This window comes from Myodes glareolus, chromosome 1 (genome assembly GCF_982192425.1).
Source record: "Myodes glareolus chromosome 1, mMyoGla1.1, whole genome shotgun sequence".
In the NCBI taxonomy this organism is placed as follows: Eukaryota; Metazoa; Chordata; class Mammalia; order Rodentia; family Cricetidae; genus Myodes; species Myodes glareolus.
The window spans coordinates 17,378,201-17,400,683 of NC_142026.1; the positions used below are offsets into that span (position 1 = coordinate 17,378,201).

Genomic DNA, 22,483 nt, shown 5'->3' on the forward strand with positions numbered 1-22,483 from the left:
ACTGTTGTTTTTCTCCCCTTTTCTCCTCTTTTCTCCTCTCTTCCTCCTCTCTTCCTCCTCTTTTCATCTGTTCAGTTGCCTGTTGGAGCCTCTCTGTCTAGCCCGAGACAGAATAGATGTAAGCTGATTTTCCCCCTGTAGATTCCTATTCCTCTTCCCAGTTCTCACTACGACTGTTTCTCTCCCTCCCTTTCCCACTCTCACAAACACTCCCATTCTGGTTATGGATGAACCACGCTGCAGGGTTACAAGGATCCCAATAGGGTCTGTACTTGTGCCTTTCCTAATGTGGCTTCCAGGTAGAGCAGGGTGTCTGGGTACCTGTGAGACTTCCTAGCCCTGAGACTGAAGTTGGTACCCTGGGTCAGCAATGCTTTTTCTACAACCCTGTGACACTTGGGTATGTGATACTTGACACATATGGCAGGGGGTAGCTGCTGTCAGAATTGCTGACAGCAATTTTTCTGTGTCCTCCTCTCTCTTGCTTAAACACAGGAGCTAGGAGAGCTGGAAAAGGACAAGCCTCCTGCAGGGTTCTTGTTCCCAGGGTGCCTGTATGAAGACCTGCTGCAAAAATCCTACTTGGCTTCTGCAGGGACCCTGTCCACTCTCACTTGCTGTCAATCATGGGAGAGTTCATCTTTGCTAGGCAAAGGTACGCAGATGAGGAGGAAGAAAGATGGGACAGTCAACAGCATCCTATCAAGACAGGGATGGAGACTTCAGGATGCAGATATGGAATCTAGTCAAGCAAAGGCAGGGGTTGGGATGTTTTGGGGAAACAAGCTTAGGACACCGCAGGAAAGGGCCTTAAGGTACTGCCAAGTTCTCAGTCCTGCTCCTGTGCCCTCTTATTGCTCCTTCCAACAACTACTGACACAAGGCAACAGCAAGAAGGTAAGAACAGGAAGAGCTGGAGGGCATGGAGGTTTACCCACTTAATACTATCAGCAGGAGGCTGAGGCAGAAGGGCGAAGATATGTGTGTGTGTGTGTGTGTGTGTGTGTGTGTGTCCTACACAACAGCTGTATGCTGGGCAAGCATCAACAGCTCAGACTTTGTGCTCAGACTGACAGAGCACTCAGGTGCTGAAGGGGTGAGATTCCTTGGTAGCTTCCCCTCCATTGTCTCCTTGCCAAGCTGTGTATCGTGGTTCCTCCTGAGTCTGCAGACCACCAGCCTGTCCGGAATGGGAGAACCAGAGATTAAAACCCTCAGTTATGCCAACTTCAGCCTCTCCTTATAAGCTGCCAGGGGTTGATAGATGTGGGACTCAGAATGTGACTTCTGGATCCAGAAAAACCTAAAAAGATCCATGCCGGCAAAAGTTGGATCAAACAAACCTGAGACCAGCAGCAACCTATCCAGGGTCCCTCTGCCAGGTCCTAGAGGTGACCACAGATACTCCTAGGAGGAGGATGCCCAATTGTTTGTCCCAGAGAAGGTACCAGGGAGCACTCTCTCCCTTTCTCACACATTGCCTATTTCTGGAAACAGGTAGTGAGAAGATGGGGCCTAAAGCCAAGATGTCCTGGGGTTTGGAACAGCTCTGGTTCAGCAATCTTGCCTATGACCTAATTGTGTGGTGCCGAGGAAGTATTGAACTTCGTCTTCAAACTGATGGTGTAAGCACCATCTGCAAATCGTGAGCTTTTCATGAGACAGCACATGGTAAGTGTGTAAGGACCAAGTTGTATGCATTTAGTTTCCTTAATACTACTGTCCTGCAAAGAGATGGCCAGTCAGGAATCCACATGTTTCAGGCTCTGAAGAAACCTGAAGTTTTAGCCTCAGCTCAACTTAGCATTCATTGAACCTGAATTTGGCACCTGGGGCCCTGTTTTCAAACCCTGGCTTAGTCACTGATTGGGCATGCGCTCTCTTTAACCCCAGTTTCTTTGTTAATGAGATAGATGAAGAATGGAGGATATTTGGAGGGTCAAATGCAACAGGAGCCATGGACTCTAGAGGCCATTCAGAACTGAGAGCTCGGACCCTTGCTTCTGAGACCCATGACAGGGCGGGGGGGGGAGGGTCCTACATCCACTGCTTCAGTGCTTTTCACAGCCCAACACATATTCTTAGGGGGCTGTTATTAAATCCTCACAACCACCCCTGGACATACACAAAGCATCAATCAATAGCTTCCATGTTGGGGTAGATAGAAAAGTCTAATATCATGGGAGGTACATGTTATAGTCTTGGGCCTGGGTTCAAAGGGATAAAGCAGCTCCTGTAGAAGGGCATAGTGGTCGGTGGGGCTTCCCATGAATGCTTCTCCTGGGAACAAAAGAAAGGGGACCTTTGAAAGACACTGGCAGGTTACCCTGGCTGTCTGGAAACCAGGGTGAAGATGCAGACTGAAGATGGCCTGGGGTTGGGGGTACAGGATCAAGAAGAGCTTTTGTATATGGTCCAGGATATTTTGCCCTGCATGGTGGTTGCTGACCCAAGGAGTGTGTGGTAGTCGAAATTCAGTTTTGGACCCTAATTCATGATGGGATTGTTGATCCATCTGGAGAATGGCAAAGGTACCATCTGGGCTTTCAATGCTTTGACCTACATGGGTGTGCCCCCCCCCAAGTCAAGATCTGGAACTGGCTGCATCTGATTGGATCCCACAACTCTTGCTGACTGTTTCCCTCTAGCTCCCCGAGAGCATACCCATACTCCTTGCAGTTAGGTCATACTTGATGGGTAAAGGTTCTGGGGCCTTATTGGAAGAAACAATCCTCAAAAATATAAGAATGGAGATTACCTGCCTGCTGGGCAGTGGTGACACACACTTTAAATCTGAGAGACAGAGGCCCATAGGATCTCTGAGTTTAAGGCAACCTGTAGACTGTACTACAGAAAGAGTTCCAGGACAGTCAAGGCTACACAAATAAATCTTGTCTAAAAAGAAGAAGAAGAAGAAGAAGAAGAAGAAGAAGAAGAAGAGGAGGAGGAGGAGGAGGAGGAGGAGGAGGAGGAGGAGGAGGAGAGATTACTTCTTATTTGCACAAATGTATAAAGTCCTCTCTCTCTCTCTCTCTCTCTCTCTCTCACACACACACACACACACACACAGAGAGAGAGAGAGAGAGAGAGAGAGAGAGAGAAGGAAAGAGGCAAGAGGGGAGGTAGAGTCAAGAACTTTTATTATTAGAATCTTAGGGGTGATAATGACGGAGAGGGTAGAGCCTAGTGCTGGACTCTTCGAATGGACTGCAGCTGTCCAGTATGGGCCTGCGTGCCAAAGTCGCTGTAGGTACGGAACTCCCCACTGTGCCGGTCCCGCTCTAAGACGTACTGGTAGCCTCGGTAACCTGGGTACTGGTAGGCCACCCACCTAGGAGAGTGAAGAAAACAGTAGGTAGTGAGTAGGTTCTGCATTGCTCCCACCTGTGTGGTCCCCTCAACAGTCCCATCCCAGCTGCCACCAGCCAGCTCCAAAGCCACAGTTCAGCCCTGCCTTTTGCTCTGGGTCTTCTTGTGATCTGTTTTAGCCTGTCTCCTACACCCATCCTTCATTTCCTCTTTACCCAAGTTTTCAACCCCCCACATTCCCACACACTCCCCTGGATCTGGTCTGTATTACCTTTTGCTACTCTTTCCGGTCCTCTCCCCTCCTCCCCCACATCTCTGTAGGCCTCCTCCATCATCTTCCCATCTTCTCTTTTGTTCTCATGGACTTCCCACTCTTCCTACCTCCCCTGTTCAGCCCCAGGACTCACGCTCCAGAGCTGACTTTGATGGAACCCACATCTTTGCTGGTCCAGCCCATGGAAGGCAGTGATGGGTAGTCATCGCTGAGTTCAAACTTGCAGCCCTGGAAGTTTTCCCCTTCAAACAGTGTCACGCGGCTGTCGCCATGGTTCTGAGGCACAGAAATAGGGGGTGACAGAGATGTCAGGCCCTGTTCATGGATATAACCTTAACCCTAGTCACCCAGTTCCTGCTTGTCACATAACATGCAGCCTCTTAGGCATTTCAGGAGTTCACCCCATCAGCTCCTAGTGGGTCTGGCCAGCTGGGATGCTCAGGGGCTCCACCTGGGCCCTACCAAGACTTTGAGTTATGTGCGAAGACCAGACAATTCCCAGAGATTCTTTGAGCTCAATGCTAAAAGGTCTTCTGTGACAGGGCCTTTTGCTGTCATCATCTCTGTTATATTTGTGGTAATAGGGATCAAGCCCTGTTGAGTATACTAGGTCGGCCTTCAATTTGTGATCCTTCTGCTTCAGCCTCCAAAGTAGCCGGAATTATAGGCATGTACCACTGTCCCCCTGTGTCCCTCCTTTTCAGAAGGAAGTTACAGGCTCTGAGAAAAAAATCTGGCCCATTAACCAGAATATTTCATTAACTGTCTCATTGACTCAATTCCTTGCTCAGCTCCCCATCACTGCCTCGCTCAGATCGGGACCCAGCTAAGGGGTACTGGATGGAACAGTCAGAACATACAGGTGGACATGGTGTTGGTTGTATCTGGCCTAGCACAGAGGTCTTCCTCCTACACAGTTATCGTCACTCACAGCCTCTTGAAAGACTGGACTGGGTCCTCTGACCTTCACCGCCAGTCCCAGAACTCACCTAAGTGAGCAGGAGAGAGAGTCCTCTTTTGGACGTTTGGCTCATTATTACACACACACACACACACGCACGCACGCACGTGCACGCACGCACGCACGCACACACACACACACACACACACACACACACACACACACACACCCCTCCAACACTCAGAGACATCTTGACACTGAGCCTGTTCTAGTCCGATCTCTGGACTGAATTCGAGTGTCATCAGCATGTTAACACGTTTGATCCTGTAAAGTCATATTATGCCTCTGAACCTCATTTCTAAGACTGTGTATGGGGCTGACAGCAGCCACCTCAGTCTCCCGGGACTGTGTGCTGACAGGTTCCCTTACACCTGTGGGGGACTGAAAGCCTAAGGGCCCAGGCATGCTCACAACTAGCGGCTCTCTGATGCTGTCCATGGTGCTGATCCACACCTGTGTCTCCATAATCCCAATTTTCAGACGTTTTGGTTTTGGTTCTGGAGAAATGCCATTACCACCACCCCCCCCACCCTCCCGTTAAGATTTTATTCACATACACTATTCGGGGTGGAATAGGTTTTTCAAGGCCCTACGCATTTGCTGGAGCCTGAAGCTAGGTGAGAGGAGAGGAGAGGAAGTGGGCCTTGCTCACCGCACAGAGCACCGGCCTGAAAGACAGCAGTTGGTTGCTGTGGTGGCTGCTGCTGCCGCTCCAGGCGCTCCAACAAGGATAATCTCCCTTCTCTAGAATGAACTGCTGCCCCTGGAAATCGGGGTACTCGAAGGCCACCCATCTGAAAAAGGAGAAGGGGAACTGGGAGGTATCTTTGCAGTTTCCCTCTGGGTCACCACTTTCTTGCTGTGGTTAAAGCGAAAACCCAGGGACCCAAACTCTAGAGCATTTCCCAGACACACCGAGTCCTTCTGGAGAATGAAACCCCCAAACCGAGTGCTTTCTAGGTTTGGAAGGGCCTAGGCCTCCCATTCATGGCCCACAGGATAGAAGAAATGTTTTGGGTTACAAAGATCACCAGACCAAGGACTGTCTGCAGGGATTTATGTGCCTTCCTAGGGATGCAACTGAGTCTCCGGCCCGCAAAGGAACCTCAGCTCTCTCCAGGCCCCCAAGCTGGCTTCTTGGATACTAAGATGAGGGCCAGCAGAAAGGATCTGTCTGCACAAGGCTACCTGACTTCGCACAAAGAAAACCGTTGGAGTTTCAGGGCGGAGCCCCATAGTTCGTTTCTTGTCTTTGTCTTGGGGAGGGTTGTGAGTTTTGGAGAGAACAAAGGTTTGTCTTGTTGATGAGTCTGTCTAAGGGCATAGTGGAGTGTAGGATGAAGTCCCAGGCTCTGACTTTGGCTGGGGTGGGAATGAGAGAAGCCGGACACCCTCTAAGTTAGCTCAACAGATGCAGCAGAATCACTCACGCGCCGTTTTCCACCTTGACCGAGCGCACCCTGCGCAGGGCTCCACGCTCACAGACGTTTGCACAGTCGCTCAGAAGACGGCAGCGACGACCCTGAAAGTCCTCCTCATCCCAGAGCGTGAGACAGGCGGGCACTGCGCCCGGCACAGGGGCGCTGCTCATGCCGCTGCTGTTTAGGAAGAGCGGGATCACCGGCTAAGCTCTCTCAAGTCCTGTACCTAGCCTAAGCCTGCCCATCCTTGATAGGCAGTTCGGGTCCCCGGGACTGGATCTCTCCTGGCTCTAGAAACAAGCTGCCCAGGGCAGGGCTTTTCCCTCGTTTCTCCCCCCCCTTTCCCCCTGCACCAGGTACTCACCGGAGGGTTGAGCACCGCAGGCACGGAAAATGGAGAAGTTGCGCGCGAGCCTGATGTGCGCCGCTTTATACCTCCGTCTGGCTGCCTCTCCCTGTGGGATCCGGGCGCGGTGGGCAAGCTGAGTCAGCTGGCCAGCTTTGGTCAGCTCTGGTCTGCATAGGCAGCGGAGCCACCGATCTGGTCCCAGCCCGCGTGAATGACAACGGAAAGTGCTGAGACGCACATCGCGTGTCCGCAGGAACCCAGGCTGACTCTGCGCTTTCTTTCAGTGAGGCTTAAGCCTGGCAGAGTCTCCAAGCCTGGGGGCAGAACACGCACATCCTGGCACAGACCCTCAGGCATGAAGGCTAAGCTTAGGGTTTAGCCTTTTCTAAGACCACGTGAGCCTGGCACAGCACTGTTCTTTCTAATGTTAAAATTCCCTAAGAGAAGATTTCTGTTTTGGGCGTCGCTAGGCCGGAGAAGAAGAAGACCCTTCTCTAGCGTCAAGCCCCCAGGCCTCCTTTCGCTGGGAGATCTGTCCATTGCTGTCCTTTTCTTCCGGAGCGGGGTTTACCAACTGGTCTTCTCCCGTCCCGAGGTCGAGACCAGGCCTCGCCGCCAGGTGGCACTAAACTCAGAAAAGCATCTGGGAGTGCTTAGGTTTGCCTGGGTTTTGGAAATACCAGTGCCAAGGGAGGGGCTGACTGTCCGAGGTAGAAGGAGCATTTCAACCTTCCCGAGAGAGTGCCGAGGCCGCCAGAGCCCTAGAATCCGCCGGCTGGGAAGGGGTTGGGGGCGGGGAAAAGGAGAAAAGGCTTAGAGACCCAAAGAGGTGGTTGCAGGAAGGAAAGGGCCTCACTGTTAGCTGTCAACTAGACAGTTGCTTTAACAAGTACTCCTTGGTGGTGAGAGGCTATCCCAGCAGGAAAGTCCGTGGTGGGGGTGAACTAATTTGTTACTATTTGCCGAGTTCCTTCCTTGTATACTCAACAGCAGCCTGGTGGGTTCAACTTGCACACACAAACGTGGATATTGAAACTCAGTCTGGTGTGGAACTTTGTGCAAACTCCTAATTGGCCAGTTTCAGAGTTAAGAAAATCCAGGCTTTCTTCTCTGTTGCATCCTACCCCAACTTCTGGAAGTTCACCTAATGTGCTAAGCCCATTCCCAGCCCAGTCTTTACATTTGCCCATTGCAGTTCCTGGGGTGTTTTAACCACATGCTCTCGACGTGGCTAGTCCCTCTGCCACTTTGTGGGCGATGCTAGTCACCCATCATCTATTTCCTATCTAGCGTGAGTCCGTCTAAAGATGCCCTCCTCGGTTCACAGAGGCACCAGTGCCTCCTTCACTAGACTGACTGTAAGCCTGACACAAACGGGGAGGAACTATGTCTGCCTTGTTCCCAGTTGTCATCTTCCAGCCTAGCATGGTGCTGGATACTGAGCAGGAATCCAATTAAAATGGAGTGAATTAACAAGGTGACCAATTGTGAGCCAAATGTCTACGGGGAAGGCACGTACAAGGAAGTCTCCAGTGGAGTGGGTGATGGTTTACCCATCCTACTAATTCCATTTCTGGAGTTCTGGGCTTCTGTGTGTGTGTGGAGGGGGAGGGGGTAGGCAGCACCTCCCTTTGGCCTCTCCGTTCACTAGTAAGAAGTTACTGTTGGGATTGACATGCATGAACTTGAGTTGAGGTTACACTCCAAGCCAGGAGAACATGGGGGTAAAATGGGACAAATCTGACTAGGTTTGCTTGAGGGTGGAGCCAGAATTACTGTTTGGCTGCTTGACTCTTCCTTAGAGAGGGCTAGACACACATAACAGACCTGTAATTTTTCCCCAGACTATGGGGAAAAGTTCAGACTCCATATATGGCATCAGTTACTCCTGGATGTTTACTATTCTTGCTTCTTCTCTGTTTCACAAGTCCTAGCTGCATCAAGAAGTAAGGCTTGAAAAAAAATGATAGATAATAAAAGATCTTTTTACTTCCATTGGACAATTCCAGAGGTGGCCACCAGGGGGCAGAGTCTGCACTGACAAAAAAAGCAGCCAGGGGTGTGTGCGTGTGCATATGTGTGTGTGTGTGTGTGTGTGTGTGTGTGTGTGATTGCTGTGGTGGTGACTGTAGGCTACTGTGCTGTTGGTGACTGTGGGCTCGTGTGTTACCTCTGGCCTGGGGTGCGGGTAGCTTCCAGTCCATATGTTGGTTAGTAGTCCTCAGGATTTGGAAAAAGATAGAGGGAAGGTGAGATCCTGGTTTTGGGGGTGGTGGTCTATATGAGAAGCCTACCCTTTCCAGTTGGAAGTTCTCCTGACAGCAGCCAGCCTCCCCAACTCTGCTTGCACCTGGGTTTCCTCATCAGGAAAATGCGGTCTTACCACACATCCACGGCTTTTAGTTCTCTCTGCAGTTAGCTAAATGGCGTGTCTGTCACCACCACACCTGCTCGCACTGCCTACAGCAACTGAGGTCCCGTGTCCCCCAAGCGAGTAAGAATGGGTAGGTGCCTCTAAAAAGGATGGAGGCCTAGAGGTTCTCAGGCAGCCCCCACTCCCTGGTGCGGCAGAACCAAACCGTCTCCATGCTGTAGACTCCTTCCATTGTCCTCCCTTTTCCACCAGGCTGGTCCAGTTCCAGCCCCTGGTCTCTCCCTCATGCCCCCTCCTACCCCCGGCAGCTGTTCCTGTTTGTTTTCCCAGGTCAGTTGAGCTTAGAGCTTCCTGAAGGATGGATGCCCAGGTGGCTTTGTTTGCCAGCTCAGTGCTATCCCTTTTACCTCCTCCACAGCCACAGATCTGACCTCCAGGGAACAGTCGGGAAAACAAACAAACAACCCAGCAACCTCAGATCTATGCCCCCAAATCTCCACTCTGAGCCTACTGAGGCGATCATCTCATATAGGGGCCGTTGACACACACACTCCAGAAGTCCTAAGACCTTATCCACATCTCCACTGTGATTGTCTACCCCGACCCATTCCATGTTGACCCTTAGATTCACAGAGAACCTTCAGGCTTGAACTTGCTTGTTTCCACAAGGATCTAACCCTCCACCCAAATCCTCCATCCCATGTGGGGACTTGTGGACTCTGCAGATAAATGCCCAGACCCAATCCTGAGTTCTCAGTAAAGGTCCAGAAAACGCCTAGGGAAGGGGCACTGCCTGTGTGTGGAGTCTGAATCCATGAAGAGCCCTATTTTTCAGTACTGCTAGACAGTTTAGAGATACTGGTGGCTAATGTCCTCTCCTCAAGGTGGCCTGATCCCACCCCTTCCCTTAATTTCACAGGGAAATTATCCAGGGCCTTGGGGACTGAAAAATGCAAATTCTGTGAGTGGTGCCCTCATCCACCTGAGTCCCAGCCTTTCCTTGGCAGCCTGGTTCCTCTGGTCCCCGCCCCACTTCAGGTCTGGAACAGGCAGAGGAGTTCCTTCCCTGGGGCAGTACAAGCCTTGTCTCCCAGGAGACAGAGATAAGTCAGTGTGAGACAAACCCAGTTCACCAGACAGATGGGAGCCCCACCCACATTATCCCACTCTGTCTTATCTGTCCTCAGTAGGACTGGAGAGCTCACCTCCACCCTACTCACCCACTTCCACAGGAGGCCACGAGACTCTTCTAGGATGGGCTGGAGGCAGGGAGAGGGCACACGCACACAGGTTCACAGTCAGGTGTCAGTAGAGTCATCCTCAGTAACAGGTACATGGGAACGATCCCACCAACTTGATGTGTGAATTGCCCTGTCCTGGGACTCAATAGACAGCTGTTCTGTCAATTAGAATATCATGTGCCAAGCATGGGGGAGGGCTGACACCGGAACACACCCTCACACGCGCGCTTTGACATGCACCCGTGCCCCTCTTCACCCGTGCATCTTCTTCACTGTTTAGCTGTGAACACTAAACACTGACGGCACTGAAGGCACTGAAGGCACTGAAGGCTAGATGGGCCCTGGAGCCATGCTGTTCCCTGAGATCAAACCCCAGCTCTTCCGTTTCAAAGTCCATTTTCTCCTCCGCAAAATGGGAATCATTGTCTTGACTACTGCGGGGGGGGGGGATTTAAATGTATGGAAAACACAGAGCCACCCTGCAGTCTATACTCAACAACTGGTAGTCGCTGCTGTTGGTGTGTTTCCAGGTTATGAAGGTCTTGGTCTCGGGGTTCTCCCCACTTCCTCTGGGATGGGGTGGGGTTGGGTTGGGAGGGGTAAAGGCGGCAAGCACCTTTCCCTACCTGATCCTGGTTCTAGGGAAGCCAGCAGAACACTCAACAAGAGGCCTCTCTTTCACTTTCCTTCTCCCAGAAGCCACTCTGCTCACTCAAGTTTGACAGGTCAGGGAGGTGTTCCAGGTTCCCCTGTTATTGCTCAGGCCTATGCTGGCAAGGGAACAAGGGTGGAAGGGAACAGGGAGCTGAAGACCTGACCTCGGTTTCCTCTGGCTTTCTTGGCCAGCCCTCCTCCAACCCCACCCCTTGCTTTACCTGTAAATTAAGCTGGCTGCTGGAGGGGTCCTCTCAGCCATGCCAACCTTGATCCTGCCATGTCTGAGGAAGGCTCTTTTCTCTTCCCATCCCGCCCCTGGCTTGCCCCACCTGCCTCACCAGTTACCCACCCGGCCCAGCCAGAGTGAGGGGGCGAGACTCGTCTCCATGGGGATTAATCTCCAAGAAGGTCACCAAAGCTCCGGTGCTAACCTGGCTGGAGAGGGATTAGCACCTGGATGTGAGCCCCCACTCCTAAGTCTCCCTTCTCACACGGACCCTGAGAGGCCTCCGAGCCCAGAAGTTCCAAGGCCGAGCCAGATGCACCAGAGTGGGTGGGGGCAGGGCAGTTGCTCCGCAGTGACCTGACAGGGAAAGATGGAGTCACGCCCGTCACTGCTCAGGGACTGCGTGCGTGAGCCTCGTACCTTTCCAACTTCTGGCTTTTAATGAGGCGGTGTTCATCCTACCAGTCCTGGCAGTTACCGTTTGCGGCCCACCTCTGTGTCCTCCCCTGGGGTCATTCCCACAGGCCACCCTCTTCCTTCTCCCTCCACCACACCTCTGGTTTTTATCCATCCACTTGACCTCTCTCTTATCCCACTCCTCTCTGGTCTCCATCTTCTGTTCTTTCACCACCCCCCCACCTCCCCCACCCCCGCGTGTGTGCGTGCGCAGCACGAACGCCTGCCTGCACGTGTCTGGTTTCTCTCGGCCTCTGACCCTGGTTTCCCGCTAGCTCTAGCCTCCGCTGTCTGAAAGTTCTCAAGCGCTCCTTTCCCTACTGAGCGCTCGGCTCTGCGCTACACTCTTTGTCTTTGCCCTGTCCTGGGGTCTCTTCTTCCTCCATCGTCCCCTTGGCCACGTCTCCCCTGCTGTTTCCCAGTCTCCCCATCACCCCCTCCCCCAGGGCAGCGCTTCAACTGCTCTGTCCCTTTCCTCTTCCCCCTACCTGTTCCCTCCCCCAGCCCGGAGTGCTGACAGGGAAGACAGGAAGCAGGCTCTGGCTTGAAGCAGGAAGGGGGAGGGGCAGCCCGCACACCAGCTGCTGGGTACCCCCCTTCTATCCCAGCACCTGCAGGCCTGTCAGACTCCACCTCGATCTGACAGGGAGGGACCCAGAAGAGAGGCCAGATGCCCCACGATGGCCTGGAAAAGTGAATCTTAGAAATGGGTAGGGGGTGGGGATGTGGGAAGGAAGCTTTAGCAAGGGCCAGGAATTAATGTCCATCCCCAGGCCAGATCCTCAGGCCACTGCCTGGTCTCTCTTTGTCACCCTGCTTCCTAGGGCTGTTTTTATATGTTCTGGAGACCATTCCAAGGACAGACCTCTGTGTGCAGACTCAAGACCTGGAACCCCCTAAGGAGTGCTAGTTCCATGCTATAATGGGGAGGGGGGTGCTATCAAAGACACAGGAAAGGTGATCCAGACTGCTGAGGGTGAATCACTCAGTACCACTGAGGGCAAGGAGGGAAGACCCTGGTCAAAGAGGCCAGGGTGGGGATCACAGGGGGCTATGTGGATACAGCCTGGCCTTGGGGCTAGCCCAGCCAAGAACACATCCTCATCAGAGTGGTTTTAAAACCATTTCTTAGGAGCAAACTCTGCAGATCCTGTGGGGGCCTCTCAGGGCTAGGGAAAGGGGTAGTGGATGGGATAAGACGACGCTTCCAGAAACTTCTGAATTATAACCCTATTTTCCATCTTCCTGGCATCTGTCTTGGTGTGCGGGCACCACTCTCCACCATTGCTTCTTGACCCTAATAGAAAACCAGCCAGGGGCCTTTGTTGCTGTACAAGGAGCCTTTTTCTGCCTTCAGCCTGCTGCTGGGTTTTGTCACCCATCCTCAGAAGCAGGAATGGAGGAATGAAATTACTCCTCTCTGGCCTAGCCTCTCCTCCAGGCCTTGTGTAGAACTCTCAGTTTGGGCTCCTCTGCCAGAGTGTAAGACAATCCCCTTCTTGCAGGCCATTGCAGGCATTTTAAGTAACTGAAAAGGGGGTGGCCCATCCCAGATCTGGGTTGTGGCTAATGATCCATGACGGAACTCTGGCTGAGCTGAGCGCTACAGCCTGTCTGACTGGGCTGCAGAGAATACAAGATTATGGGGTTTGAGAAAGGTGGTGAGTTCCGTCCTGTGTCTGAAGATCCTGTGTTTGTCCTCTTTGGTGTCTGCTGATCTCAGATATGATTGGACTGACAGGTAGACGGGGAGGTGGTAGAAGTGAAATTTTGGGGTGGCAGCGGGAGCATGAAAGAGAGATGGAGGGGTAGGTTTGAGTCTGCACAGAAGCCTTGGCTCACCACACCCAGGTTTTCTACAACCTCACAGCTGGGGCACCGACTCTTAGAGGGCCAGGTTAAAGGGACTCAGTAGAATGCGTAGGAGCCCAGAAACTAAGATAAAGAGGTTGGCGGAGACCCTCACTCTTATGAGGAACAAAGCTGCCTCATTTTTTTTTTCTCAAACGCGAGAACCAAGAGGCCTGGGAAACACTTGCCCAAGGCCACGGAGTTCGCCCTGCCACAGCAGTTTCCACCTTCAGAAGGGGATCTATTCTGGACTTCAGCCCATTCTGGACACCCCGCTGAAGCCGGCTCAGCCCGCATTACCCGGCAGCGAGCTGTCCCTGGCAGCTCAGAGTCTGCGGGCATGGCAGGCGGAGCCTGATGGGAGCCGGATGTCCCCCGGGTACGGTGCACAGTCTCTGCGACCCATATGGTGGCGGTGGTGGCGGCTGGCAGGTGCTTGCGTGGCGATATGGCCGGCCCCGGGGCTGATGCTGAGAAGCCGCTCCTGCCTCACGCGAGCCGAACGAACAAAACGCTCAGGTCCGGTTTGTGCGAGGGGCTCGTCGCGGGGCCGGAGCGGAGGACCCGGGGCCTGGCGGCGGTCCTCGGCGACGACTCGTCGGTGATCTTCCTCGAGCGCAGCGCCACCGCTCCGCTAGCCGCCCGCTCTCACCTGCGCACCGCTGTGGCTGACACGTCGGCTGCAGCGGCGGACGCCACAGGTGCACACCTGGCTCGCCCCTCCCTCCCGGGCCACCGTCCACAGCTTTTCTGCCCCTCCGCCCAAACCAGCCAAGCTTGGCTTCGTCCCCAGCACACGCCCCGGAGCTTGTGCCCTAGCCAGGGTTCAGAGCACTCTTATACTACTGCCAGTTCAGTCCCCGCCCCTACACACACACCACACACACACACACACACGCACGCACGCACACCTGTCCGGGCGCCCGTTTGCTCGGGGCAAATATTGACTCATGGAGGCGGAGCGTCCCCCTCCCCCCGCCCAGGATCAGAGACCAAGCTTCTGCAGAGAGGCCTTGGCGGCGGCAGCGGCACCACCGGCCGGGCGCGTGGAGGGGGGGCGGCGGCGTGTAAGGGAGGGTGCCGGGGACCTGAGTGCCTCTGGAACAACACCAGATGTCACTTTTCCACCCACCTGGCTCTGAGCTCAGGGAGGAGCAGAGGACAGAGGCTGCCCAGCGGGGCTTAGGTGGAAAAAAAAAGAGGCGGACGTCCTAGTGAAGACAGAACATCTCTGGGTCTGAGGATTGGTAATGGAGGTCACTGAGTGGAGTCTCTAGTCCCTCGAACCGTGACTTCCAAATGTGTCCAGATCCAAATTCTGGCCCACTATTTCGTACCTCAGTATCCTCCTTAAACTTTTGTTTGTTTGTTTGTTTTGGTGTTGGTTTGGTCTTTAGAGACAGGGTTTCTTTGTGTAGCTCTGACTGTTCTGGGACTGGCTCTATAGACCAAGCTGGCCTCGAACTCACAGAGACCCGCCTGCCTCTGTCTCTGGAGTGCTGAGATTAAAGGTGTGCGCCACCACGGCTCGGTTTCTTAACCTCTTAGCAGAATTCAGGGAACCAGACAGGCTCTGGAGGTGCTGGGGAACAGATGTGGAAAGAATTGACCATCCCGCCTCCATGGCCACCTGCTTAGCCCACCAGGCCTAGCACTAGGTTCTTCCAGGATACACTGTAGCAAAGCCAACTGCGCCCCTCCTGAAGCGCCCTGCACTGGCCAGACTAAGTCCAGCACCCCTCTTGCCAGTCCATGGGAAACTCATCCTCAGGTTTCTAAAGGTACGCTGGGTCTCTGCCGTCCACACTGGCAGCTCTCACCTTCCACACATCTCAATATACTTCTTTCTTCAGGCAGAGGGAAATAAAATCCAAGTAGATAAGGGGGGCACTAAATGTTTTACTAGCAGGACAATAATACTAGCATGGACCAGGGGGAATTTAGGCAGGAATGTAAGAGGGACTGGATGCTGACCCCAGCAAACAGTCAGCGGTAGGTTGCTGCATCTCAGAGCAAAGTACTTCTCCTTGTTGCATGGGCAACAGGATGTCTGGCCTGCAAAACAGAAAGCCAAGAGTAGGAATGGGGGTGGGGCTTCCAACCACATCTGAGTGCCTCTCCTGTCTTGCTCCCCTTCAAGTAATGAGTATAACCCCAGGCTTCGACCTGTGAAAGCTGACTGGTGGCAGGGCAATGATGCGGGGCCTCGAAGTGAGCACCACCTCTCCACGGCTTGCCTCCACCAGTATGTTCTGGATCATGTTCTCTAGTATCGCCTCCTGCAGGTTGAGGAAGGCTGGTAGCCTGAGAGGAGGGAGGGTGTTGCTCTTGTTAGCAAGGTTACAGATCTGCAAGCCGCTTCTCCACTTAGCTGTGTGCAAGTGCAGCCTGCAGTGGGCTCTGCCCAGATTTCCATCGAAAGTCCTACCCCCAGCCCTAACACTGTGGGGCATCCTGTTACAATGTCACAGATGCTAGGTGTGTGGCTAATATTCAAACCTGGCCGTTGTCACCGCAGAGCCAGGTTTGGAGGACAGTAGTCATAAGAGGATGCAGAAGTGGCTGTGTGTGGTCAAGGAATCCCAAAGGGACAGAATAAACTGCCCCCCCCAGAAGCCCCAGGAGAACATGGTAACAGAAAAGTAAAGCTTTTTCTCTGGTCCTACCTGTCCATTGAGAGACTCTGAAGACTACCACCCCACTCCTGGGAGTGCTGTGCTGGAAAACGCTATCAGTCAGGTACCGCACACTACATAAAGCTAGGCTCTGCTCTTTTGAAAGTCCCACACCGAAATTTTACACTATGCCAAGAGGTTGTCACTGGGACTCAGGAAGAGAGTCACATGCAAGTCGAGGCCAGCCTCACTGGAAGGTACGCCCCAGATCTCGTCTGGCCCCGGCTGCTCACCTTCCAATGGCTTCTTTCTCATCATTTTCTTGCTCCTCCTTTATCATCATTTTCAGATCCTGCTGCCAGTGCCACTGCAGGGACTGCTGGGACCCGGTGGGCTGTGCAGTGGCCTTGATCTCTGACCAGGTCAGCTTTACCCCTTTGTCTGTCTCCTCTTCCATTTCCTCCTTGCTCAGTTCTTCCTCTTCTTGCTCCTCCTCTTCCTCTTCCTCTTCTTCTGACTCCTCCTCCTCCTCTTCCTCCTCCTCATCTTCATCCTCTTCCTCTTCTGCATCCTTCCCTGAGCTGCATTTGTCCTCCCCCTGCTCTTTCCCTTTCTCGTTCTCATAGCAGCTGGAGGGCAGGGACAGGATTGGCATCAAGAACAAGCTGCTCTTGTTGGCCAGGCACCTGGCTGACTGCTCGTTCCAGAACTGGCAGAAGTAAGGAACTTGCTCCACCAGACTTTGGTCCACAGCCTCATGGAAATTCTTGTCTTCCAGCAGGCCTCTGGGCAGGAAAAAAAAAAAAAGAAGAAGAAGAAGAGATGGAATATAGTGGAAGGGCTTTCAGCTAGGACAGCGTTGCCTTCCTTGCTTCCCAAGGGACAGTTCTGGCTACTGATTTTGCTATCAAGTGCCAGGTCTGGAAGGAGAGCCCTTGGAACATGGCAACCTCGAGCCCTGTAGAGTCTTAGAGGTGAACAGGATGTAGCGCAGGCAGAGCCAGAAAGTCAGAAAGACACAGAAAAGGGCAGGGCGCCTGAGGCCATAGGGAACTGGCTTTAGATAACATCAGACCAGCCACTGAAAAGCGGAGAATCAGGACTCTACCCTGAAGGTCTGTCTAGCCAGTTCTAGTACAGTGATTCTGTACCAAGGGCCCTCCAGCAGGGGGTATCTTGCAAAAGAATTCTCTTTTCCTCAGAGAGCGGAGCACTGGAGCTTCTGAAGCTTTGTCCAGTGCAGCCGGAGGGATGGGAGGAGGAGGATGAAGGTGCACAGAGCAGCGGGTACCTGATGATGGCGGTGAGACAGTCAACCAGAAGCTGCTTCTTCTGCCTCCAGGCAGGATCCCCCGCATCCGGGACTTCTTCCTCAAAAACTTTTGATTCTTCTTTGAATAATTTCTTCTTTGGCAGCTCCCTGGGGGGTAGACCAGGATATTCTGAGTGGAATTGGAAAGCTACTAGGCTATAGTGGGGGGAGCGCAAGTCATGACGGTAGCTGCCCCAGTCATGAGGACACAAACATGGTGGGCACACACCCAGTCTTAACAAAATGTGATTGCTGTACTCAGAGAGCCACACCCAACCCTTAGGTTAGAGCAGGACCCAAAGGCTTCAAGTCGGCAAAAGGGGAGGGTGGGACATCTTGGTGGATTCCCCAGGGGCCTCTTTACTATCCTCTTCAAAGGGACCTAAGCATCGAGGCCAGCCTGGTCTACAAAGTGAGCTCCAGGACAGCCGGGGCTGTTACACAGAGAAACTCTATCTCAGAAAACTAAGGGTGGGGGGGGAGAGACAGAAAGAGAGAAACAGTAATGATGATTCTCATTGCCCCAGTTCTGGCTTCAGCCCTTCCTAAACGCTGAGTGTGGGCTTTTGCTGTCCTACAGTGGGGGAGAGGATTCAGACTACAGAAAGATGGCCCACGCTTCCCCAAGAGTTCACCGGTACAGGAAGTGACAGGGAAACTCGGAGAAGAAGTTGGCCAGGTAGTAGTCAATGGCGTGGGCCCTCGCAGTGAGGCCCAGACAGAGCAGGCCTGGCACAGGTGGTTGAGGGCACGGCCACGGTGTCTCCTCCTTTGTTATCTTCAGGTTCCAGCTGGCAGGTTGGCTGAGAGATGGTTGGTTTGTGATGGGAGGCAGGGTCTTTAGGAAGAAGGAGGCATAGGTGATAGGGGAGCTCTAGGCCGGGTGCCAATGAGCCCTTTGGCCTCGCTCCCTAGGGTGGTGAACTGGCCTCCCTCCCTTCTAGTAGGCTGACCCGGGGCTTGAGGGTATCTTTGGGGATGAGCAAGGACCTTTTCAGCTACCCAAGAGTGCCCAGGTGGGAGCTTTTTGGCTCACCTTGTACTTCTTCACAGGTTCACAGGCTGTACAATGTGCTCTCCTCTGTAAGGGAGACCCCAGTTTAGGATTTGACAGCTCCAGCCATGCCCACTTCCATCCCTCTGTTTAACCAGACCTTGCTTCCCTCTCGGTTTTACCAACCTCCCCGTGATACCCCTTTTCTAGAACCTTCCCTAGGTAAGTGCCGCCGAGGAACACACAAGGAAAATCCGTGTAGTCAAGTGAAGAATGGAGAAGGAGACTGATTAGATGGCAGGCGGCCGATCCTGAAGGTGCTCATCCTTGGGCCCCTGCGTCTTTGAGACTCAGAGAGACAAGGAAATGCCCTACATTCTGAAGACGATTGGAAAGCGGTCGTGCTTGCCTGTATGATCTGTATTCAGAGGGGCCCAGGCTTCAGGGCAGCAGAACCTTCCTGAGAGTTCTGTGTGGTGGTCACAGAGAGACAGGAGGATAAAAATGTGAGTGGAGGCAGGGGGTGAAGTTAGGAGGAGGCAGGATGTTTTATGTTTACTATTGGTCTCCGTGCAGAGATAGAGCAGCCTGTGTTTTGGAAACGGTCGCTGATATGTGCTCAACTATTGGCACACTGTGCACAGTCACACTTGTAGCAGTAGCTCCACAGTGGATACGTCACTAGCATTAGAAGACAGTTTAAGACATTTGTTGTTGACTGAGTGTGGTGTCTCATGCCTGTAACCTCAGGACTTAAGAGACGGTGACAGGAAGAGCTGAGCTCCCTGTTTAAAAAAAAATTGAATGGTCAAATCCTCATATTTTGTACAGAAAAAGGGGACCAAATGCTACAAAGAATTCCCATCACTCAGTCACTCCACTCTAAACAGCTCAGGGCCAGTCTTGCCTTGCCTGGCTTTCACCTGTGGAATATCTTGAAGCAAAGCCCTAATTCATGTTATTTTCATTTTATAGTCAAGGGACTAAGAGGTTAAGGGGTCTAACCAGGGCCACCCAATTAGCAAAGGTTAAAACCAAGAATCAAACCTAAGGCTCTTTCCAGAGCCTGCCACAATGTCCTTTGTCAGAAGGTGAGCCCTGTGTCACTTTCTTTGTGTTCTCGGCACTCAGCACACAACAGGCTCTCGTGAAATCCTTCTTCGTGAAGCCAGGGGTTGCCACCCAGCCTTCCTCACCCTGGTGGATCTGGAGAGCTGTGGAGCTACTGTGCCGAGTCTAGCAAGTCTAGCGGGCAGATTGGCCAGTTTCCCACGGAGGGCGGCTACCTCAGCCCATCACCTCCATCTCTTCTGGGAAGGCTGGTGGGATCGGGGAAGGTGAGGCCCGCTCAGTTCTCCTCACCTTCGCTTTCATATCTGTGATGGTGAACTCCACCTCCTGCCGAGCCTTCTCCTTGTTCCACTCCTGTAAGTCCTTGTGGTACTGACACATGAGCTCCTGCCGGTAGACCTGGGCCCAGCACAAGGCGAGAGAGGTCTAGATCTGATCTGTAGGCTCTCTGCTAGAGCTTAGCTTGGTACGCTGGCTCCTGCCTTTCCCTGAGGGTTTAGAGAACTCGGAACCCTCCTCTATCCCATATTTGGGAGCTGTGTCTCAGCCCCCACGTGTTTCTCATCCCACCCACCTTGCATATCAGGTCCATGCTGTAGAAGCTGGCGTGGACTGAGGCCTTCAGGGTCACCAGGATTGGGGTCGCCTCTTCAGGAGCCACCTCTCCTTCCATGGGGCTCACAGACACCTGTTGGTTTAGGGACAGTCTTGGGGGTTTGGGCGGAAGGATGGCAGAGTAGAGCTCTTACAAGGTGGGGTGGGATGAGACAGAATGGGACGAGATGACATGCGATGGAATACGACAGGATGGAATGGAGTAGGAGAGCAGGGGTGAAACGGGACGGGATGAGGTGAGGTGGGGCAATGCAGAACGGGTCTGGAACCTGGCCACAAGTTCTGATGGTGGGAGCAAAGGACTCTCACCTCTCCGAAGTCTAGGGCCCTTGGCTGCCAGGTGAAGACAATTGTCTCACTTTTGGAGATGTTGTTGAGGAAGAGCAGGCGGCTGCACTTGGTCTGCACGGGGATGTTTCCCAGGGAGATGTGAGACTGGGACAGGAAGACGTTCTGTCGGTGAGCACAGCACAGCGTCAGTCTGGGGGCATGCGGAAGAAACCGTAGGAACACTACCAGTTCCTATGCATTTCCAGCTGGGCAATTATGGCGTTAGGAGTTCCCCACACATCTCTGCTGTAGGCACAGTTGTTTTCTGGAGTCGGGTGAGCTGGGAAGGTTCGGGGGCACAGACAGCTTCCCAGATTCCTCACACAGGCACAGCTAGGATAACTCCCAAAAGCCTCACCCTGAAGCCTGCTGTGTTCCCAAGGTTTCCAGTGTTCATCCTGAATTAGGGGTCTAGTGGGGCTCTTAATGGAAAAGTGGGCAGATGTGTAGTGATTAGATGGGTGGATCCATAGATACATGGCTGTATAGAAGGATACATAGATTTGTAAGTGGTGCGAGGTTCGATGGGAGATGAAAAAGTACATATATAGGTAACTGAATAAATGGGCAACTAGGTGAATGTGCCAGGCTTCCCAACAATAAGAAGCATGTGGACTAATGGTAGTATTAGTGACCACTAATATCTTGAGCAAAATCTACCTGAGCCCAAGAGAGGGACTGTTCTATATGAAGACAGTATCTAGAATAGGAAGATTTCTGTATAACTCATAATAATCCTTAGCCCTATGCTTACAAACAAGGCTGGGACCAAGGGTGCTGAAGAAGGTGGAGTGTCCCAAGCATGCCATACTACACGTCACACACACATACTACGTCTTGTATACCAAGGGTACCAGACATTGGCTGGCAGGGTAAGCCCCTTGCACAACTGGTGCTCTCTGAGGCTGGAGCCTCACCCTCTATCCCTCCCTAACCTATCTCCTTTCTCTCTTGCCTTCCCAGCCCTTGATGCTGGCCACCCTGGACTCTAAGACCCTTCAAGCTTCCTTCCTCCCACCTGCCCAGGAACCATCAGTCTAGAGTATACGGAGCTGTTGTCCCATGAGGAGATGTTGTGGAAAGGAGCTGTGTCACCCATGATGTGGGGGTCGTATCCTACTCCTTGGAAGCGGATGACAGCTGAGTTCCATCCAAGGATGTGTATGGGTACATCCACCTGGGAAGTTACAGAGGCGGGGAAGGACCCGGTGAAATCAGGTACGGCGAGGAAGCCACAGCTCCGACACCAACCCTTCCCAGTACTCTCCAGGCCACCGCTCACTGTGTAGGTCTTGGCCTCGATGGGTGAGAAGATCCACAGAATCCGAGCAGTAGTACCTGGCTGGATCTCCCCTCTGGGGTTCAGGCAGCAGAAAATAGGATGGTCAAAGTTTTTCTCTTGAACTTGTGACAGAACGCTGACCTGGACCTCGTATGTCACAGGTACCGAGCCACCATTATACAGCTCATAAATCTGCAAGGGCAGGAGTGGGAAGGTAGTGAACCTGCTCAAGACTGCAGAGCAGATAGCCTAGGACTCTGTCCATGCGGGGAGGGCAGCTTCTATTCACGATAAGTCTCAGAGTCCCACCCCCAGTCATTTCCCCCTCCGATACTTGAATATTCAGTCTGTAACGTTTTAGGATATCAGCAATTCTGTTTGTTATCAGCAACTTACTTCATTTGCCCTCAGTTTACACTTGCCAAGCTTATACAAGAGCCTGGTGTAAGTGTGGACTAGCCAGAAATCCTTAGATGGTGCGTGGGCTCTGTGCGCATTTCCTCAAATCCCGATAGAAGGGACACTTACACCAGACACCACCGTGGGTGCATGTACACATGTTTGCATATACATGTGGAGGCTAGAGGTTAACATAGACATTCTCCTCAATCACTCTCTTCCTGGAGCTAGCTTGGCTGGTAGAGAATGATTTTGAAAAAAGAGCTCTGACTTAGACACACACAGACACACAAACATGGACACACACACACAAACATGTACACACATACGCACAAAAGAAAAATGCTGGCAACTTCTGAATTCACTTTCTGACCCTTAACTCTCTGGAAAGAGGGGCTTCTGAGAGCAGTGATTTCCAAACTGTAGCTGAGACCTCTTAGCAAACAGGTCTGAATGAACTGAGGGAACATAGCTCGCACTTAGAACAGGACAGAAAGAAATACAGGAGATATTATTTGTGTACTTTGTAGATAAGAACAGATTTGCAGTAACATTGTGTATGTGGAGGGAAACACTGGACTGAAACACAAATGGTATAAAATATACTAGCATGGTCCATGATCAAAGAAGTTGGAAGACCCTCTTGTTAACAGGAGAACAATACTTTTGCGTGGGAATGGAGCCTGGCAAAGGGCTTAAACACCAGAAGATTCTGGCCTTAGATCTCCCCAGTCATCCCATGTGGG

At 52.6% G+C, this 22,483-nt stretch overlaps 2 protein-coding genes and 1 pseudogene across 3 annotated transcripts in view; 1 reads left to right on the forward strand and 2 right to left on the reverse strand.

The window, feature by feature from the left end:
• Positions 1 to 3,123: 3,123 nt before the first annotated feature.
• On the reverse strand, positions 3,124 to 9,727 carry Cryba2 (crystallin beta A2). The gene is made up of 5 exons (XM_085698102.2): positions 6,330 to 9,727; positions 5,975 to 6,142; positions 5,197 to 5,338; positions 3,717 to 3,859; positions 3,124 to 3,331 (listed from the first exon to the last, which is right to left on the reverse strand). The coding sequence occupies exons 2-5, from the start codon at positions 6,133 to 6,135 to the stop codon at positions 3,184 to 3,186; spliced, it is 594 nt and encodes a 197-aa protein (XP_085554228.2). The 5' UTR covers positions 6,136 to 6,142; positions 6,330 to 9,727; the 3' UTR covers positions 3,124 to 3,183.
• Positions 6,526 to 14,757, forward strand: LOC146896165 (uncharacterized; annotated as a pseudogene).
• Positions 14,758 to 14,998: 241 nt separating this feature from the next.
• Positions 14,999 to 22,483, reverse strand: part of Cfap65 (cilia and flagella associated protein 65) — a 33,736-nt gene continuing 26,251 nt past the window's right edge. The window contains exons 23-33 of one of the 2 annotated variants that reach the window (XM_048459311.2): positions 21,339 to 21,530; positions 21,075 to 21,233; positions 20,036 to 20,179; positions 19,686 to 19,799; positions 19,403 to 19,510; positions 18,083 to 18,127; positions 17,682 to 17,884; positions 17,026 to 17,154; positions 16,028 to 16,519; positions 15,286 to 15,423; positions 14,999 to 15,174 (exon numbers count right to left, since the gene is read on the reverse strand). In XM_048459311.2, the coding sequence (XP_048315268.1) occupies positions 15,060 to 15,174; positions 15,286 to 15,423; positions 16,028 to 16,519; positions 17,026 to 17,154; positions 17,682 to 17,884; positions 18,083 to 18,127; positions 19,403 to 19,510; positions 19,686 to 19,799; positions 20,036 to 20,179; positions 21,075 to 21,233; positions 21,339 to 21,530 (1,839 nt within the window). In that variant the 3' untranslated portion in view covers positions 14,999 to 15,059. The remainder of the gene's footprint in view (positions 15,175 to 15,285; positions 15,424 to 16,027; positions 16,520 to 17,025; positions 17,155 to 17,681; positions 17,885 to 18,082; positions 18,128 to 19,402; positions 19,511 to 19,685; positions 19,800 to 20,035; positions 20,180 to 21,074; positions 21,234 to 21,338; positions 21,531 to 22,483) is intronic. The other variant, XM_048459312.2, reaches the window with a different exon arrangement.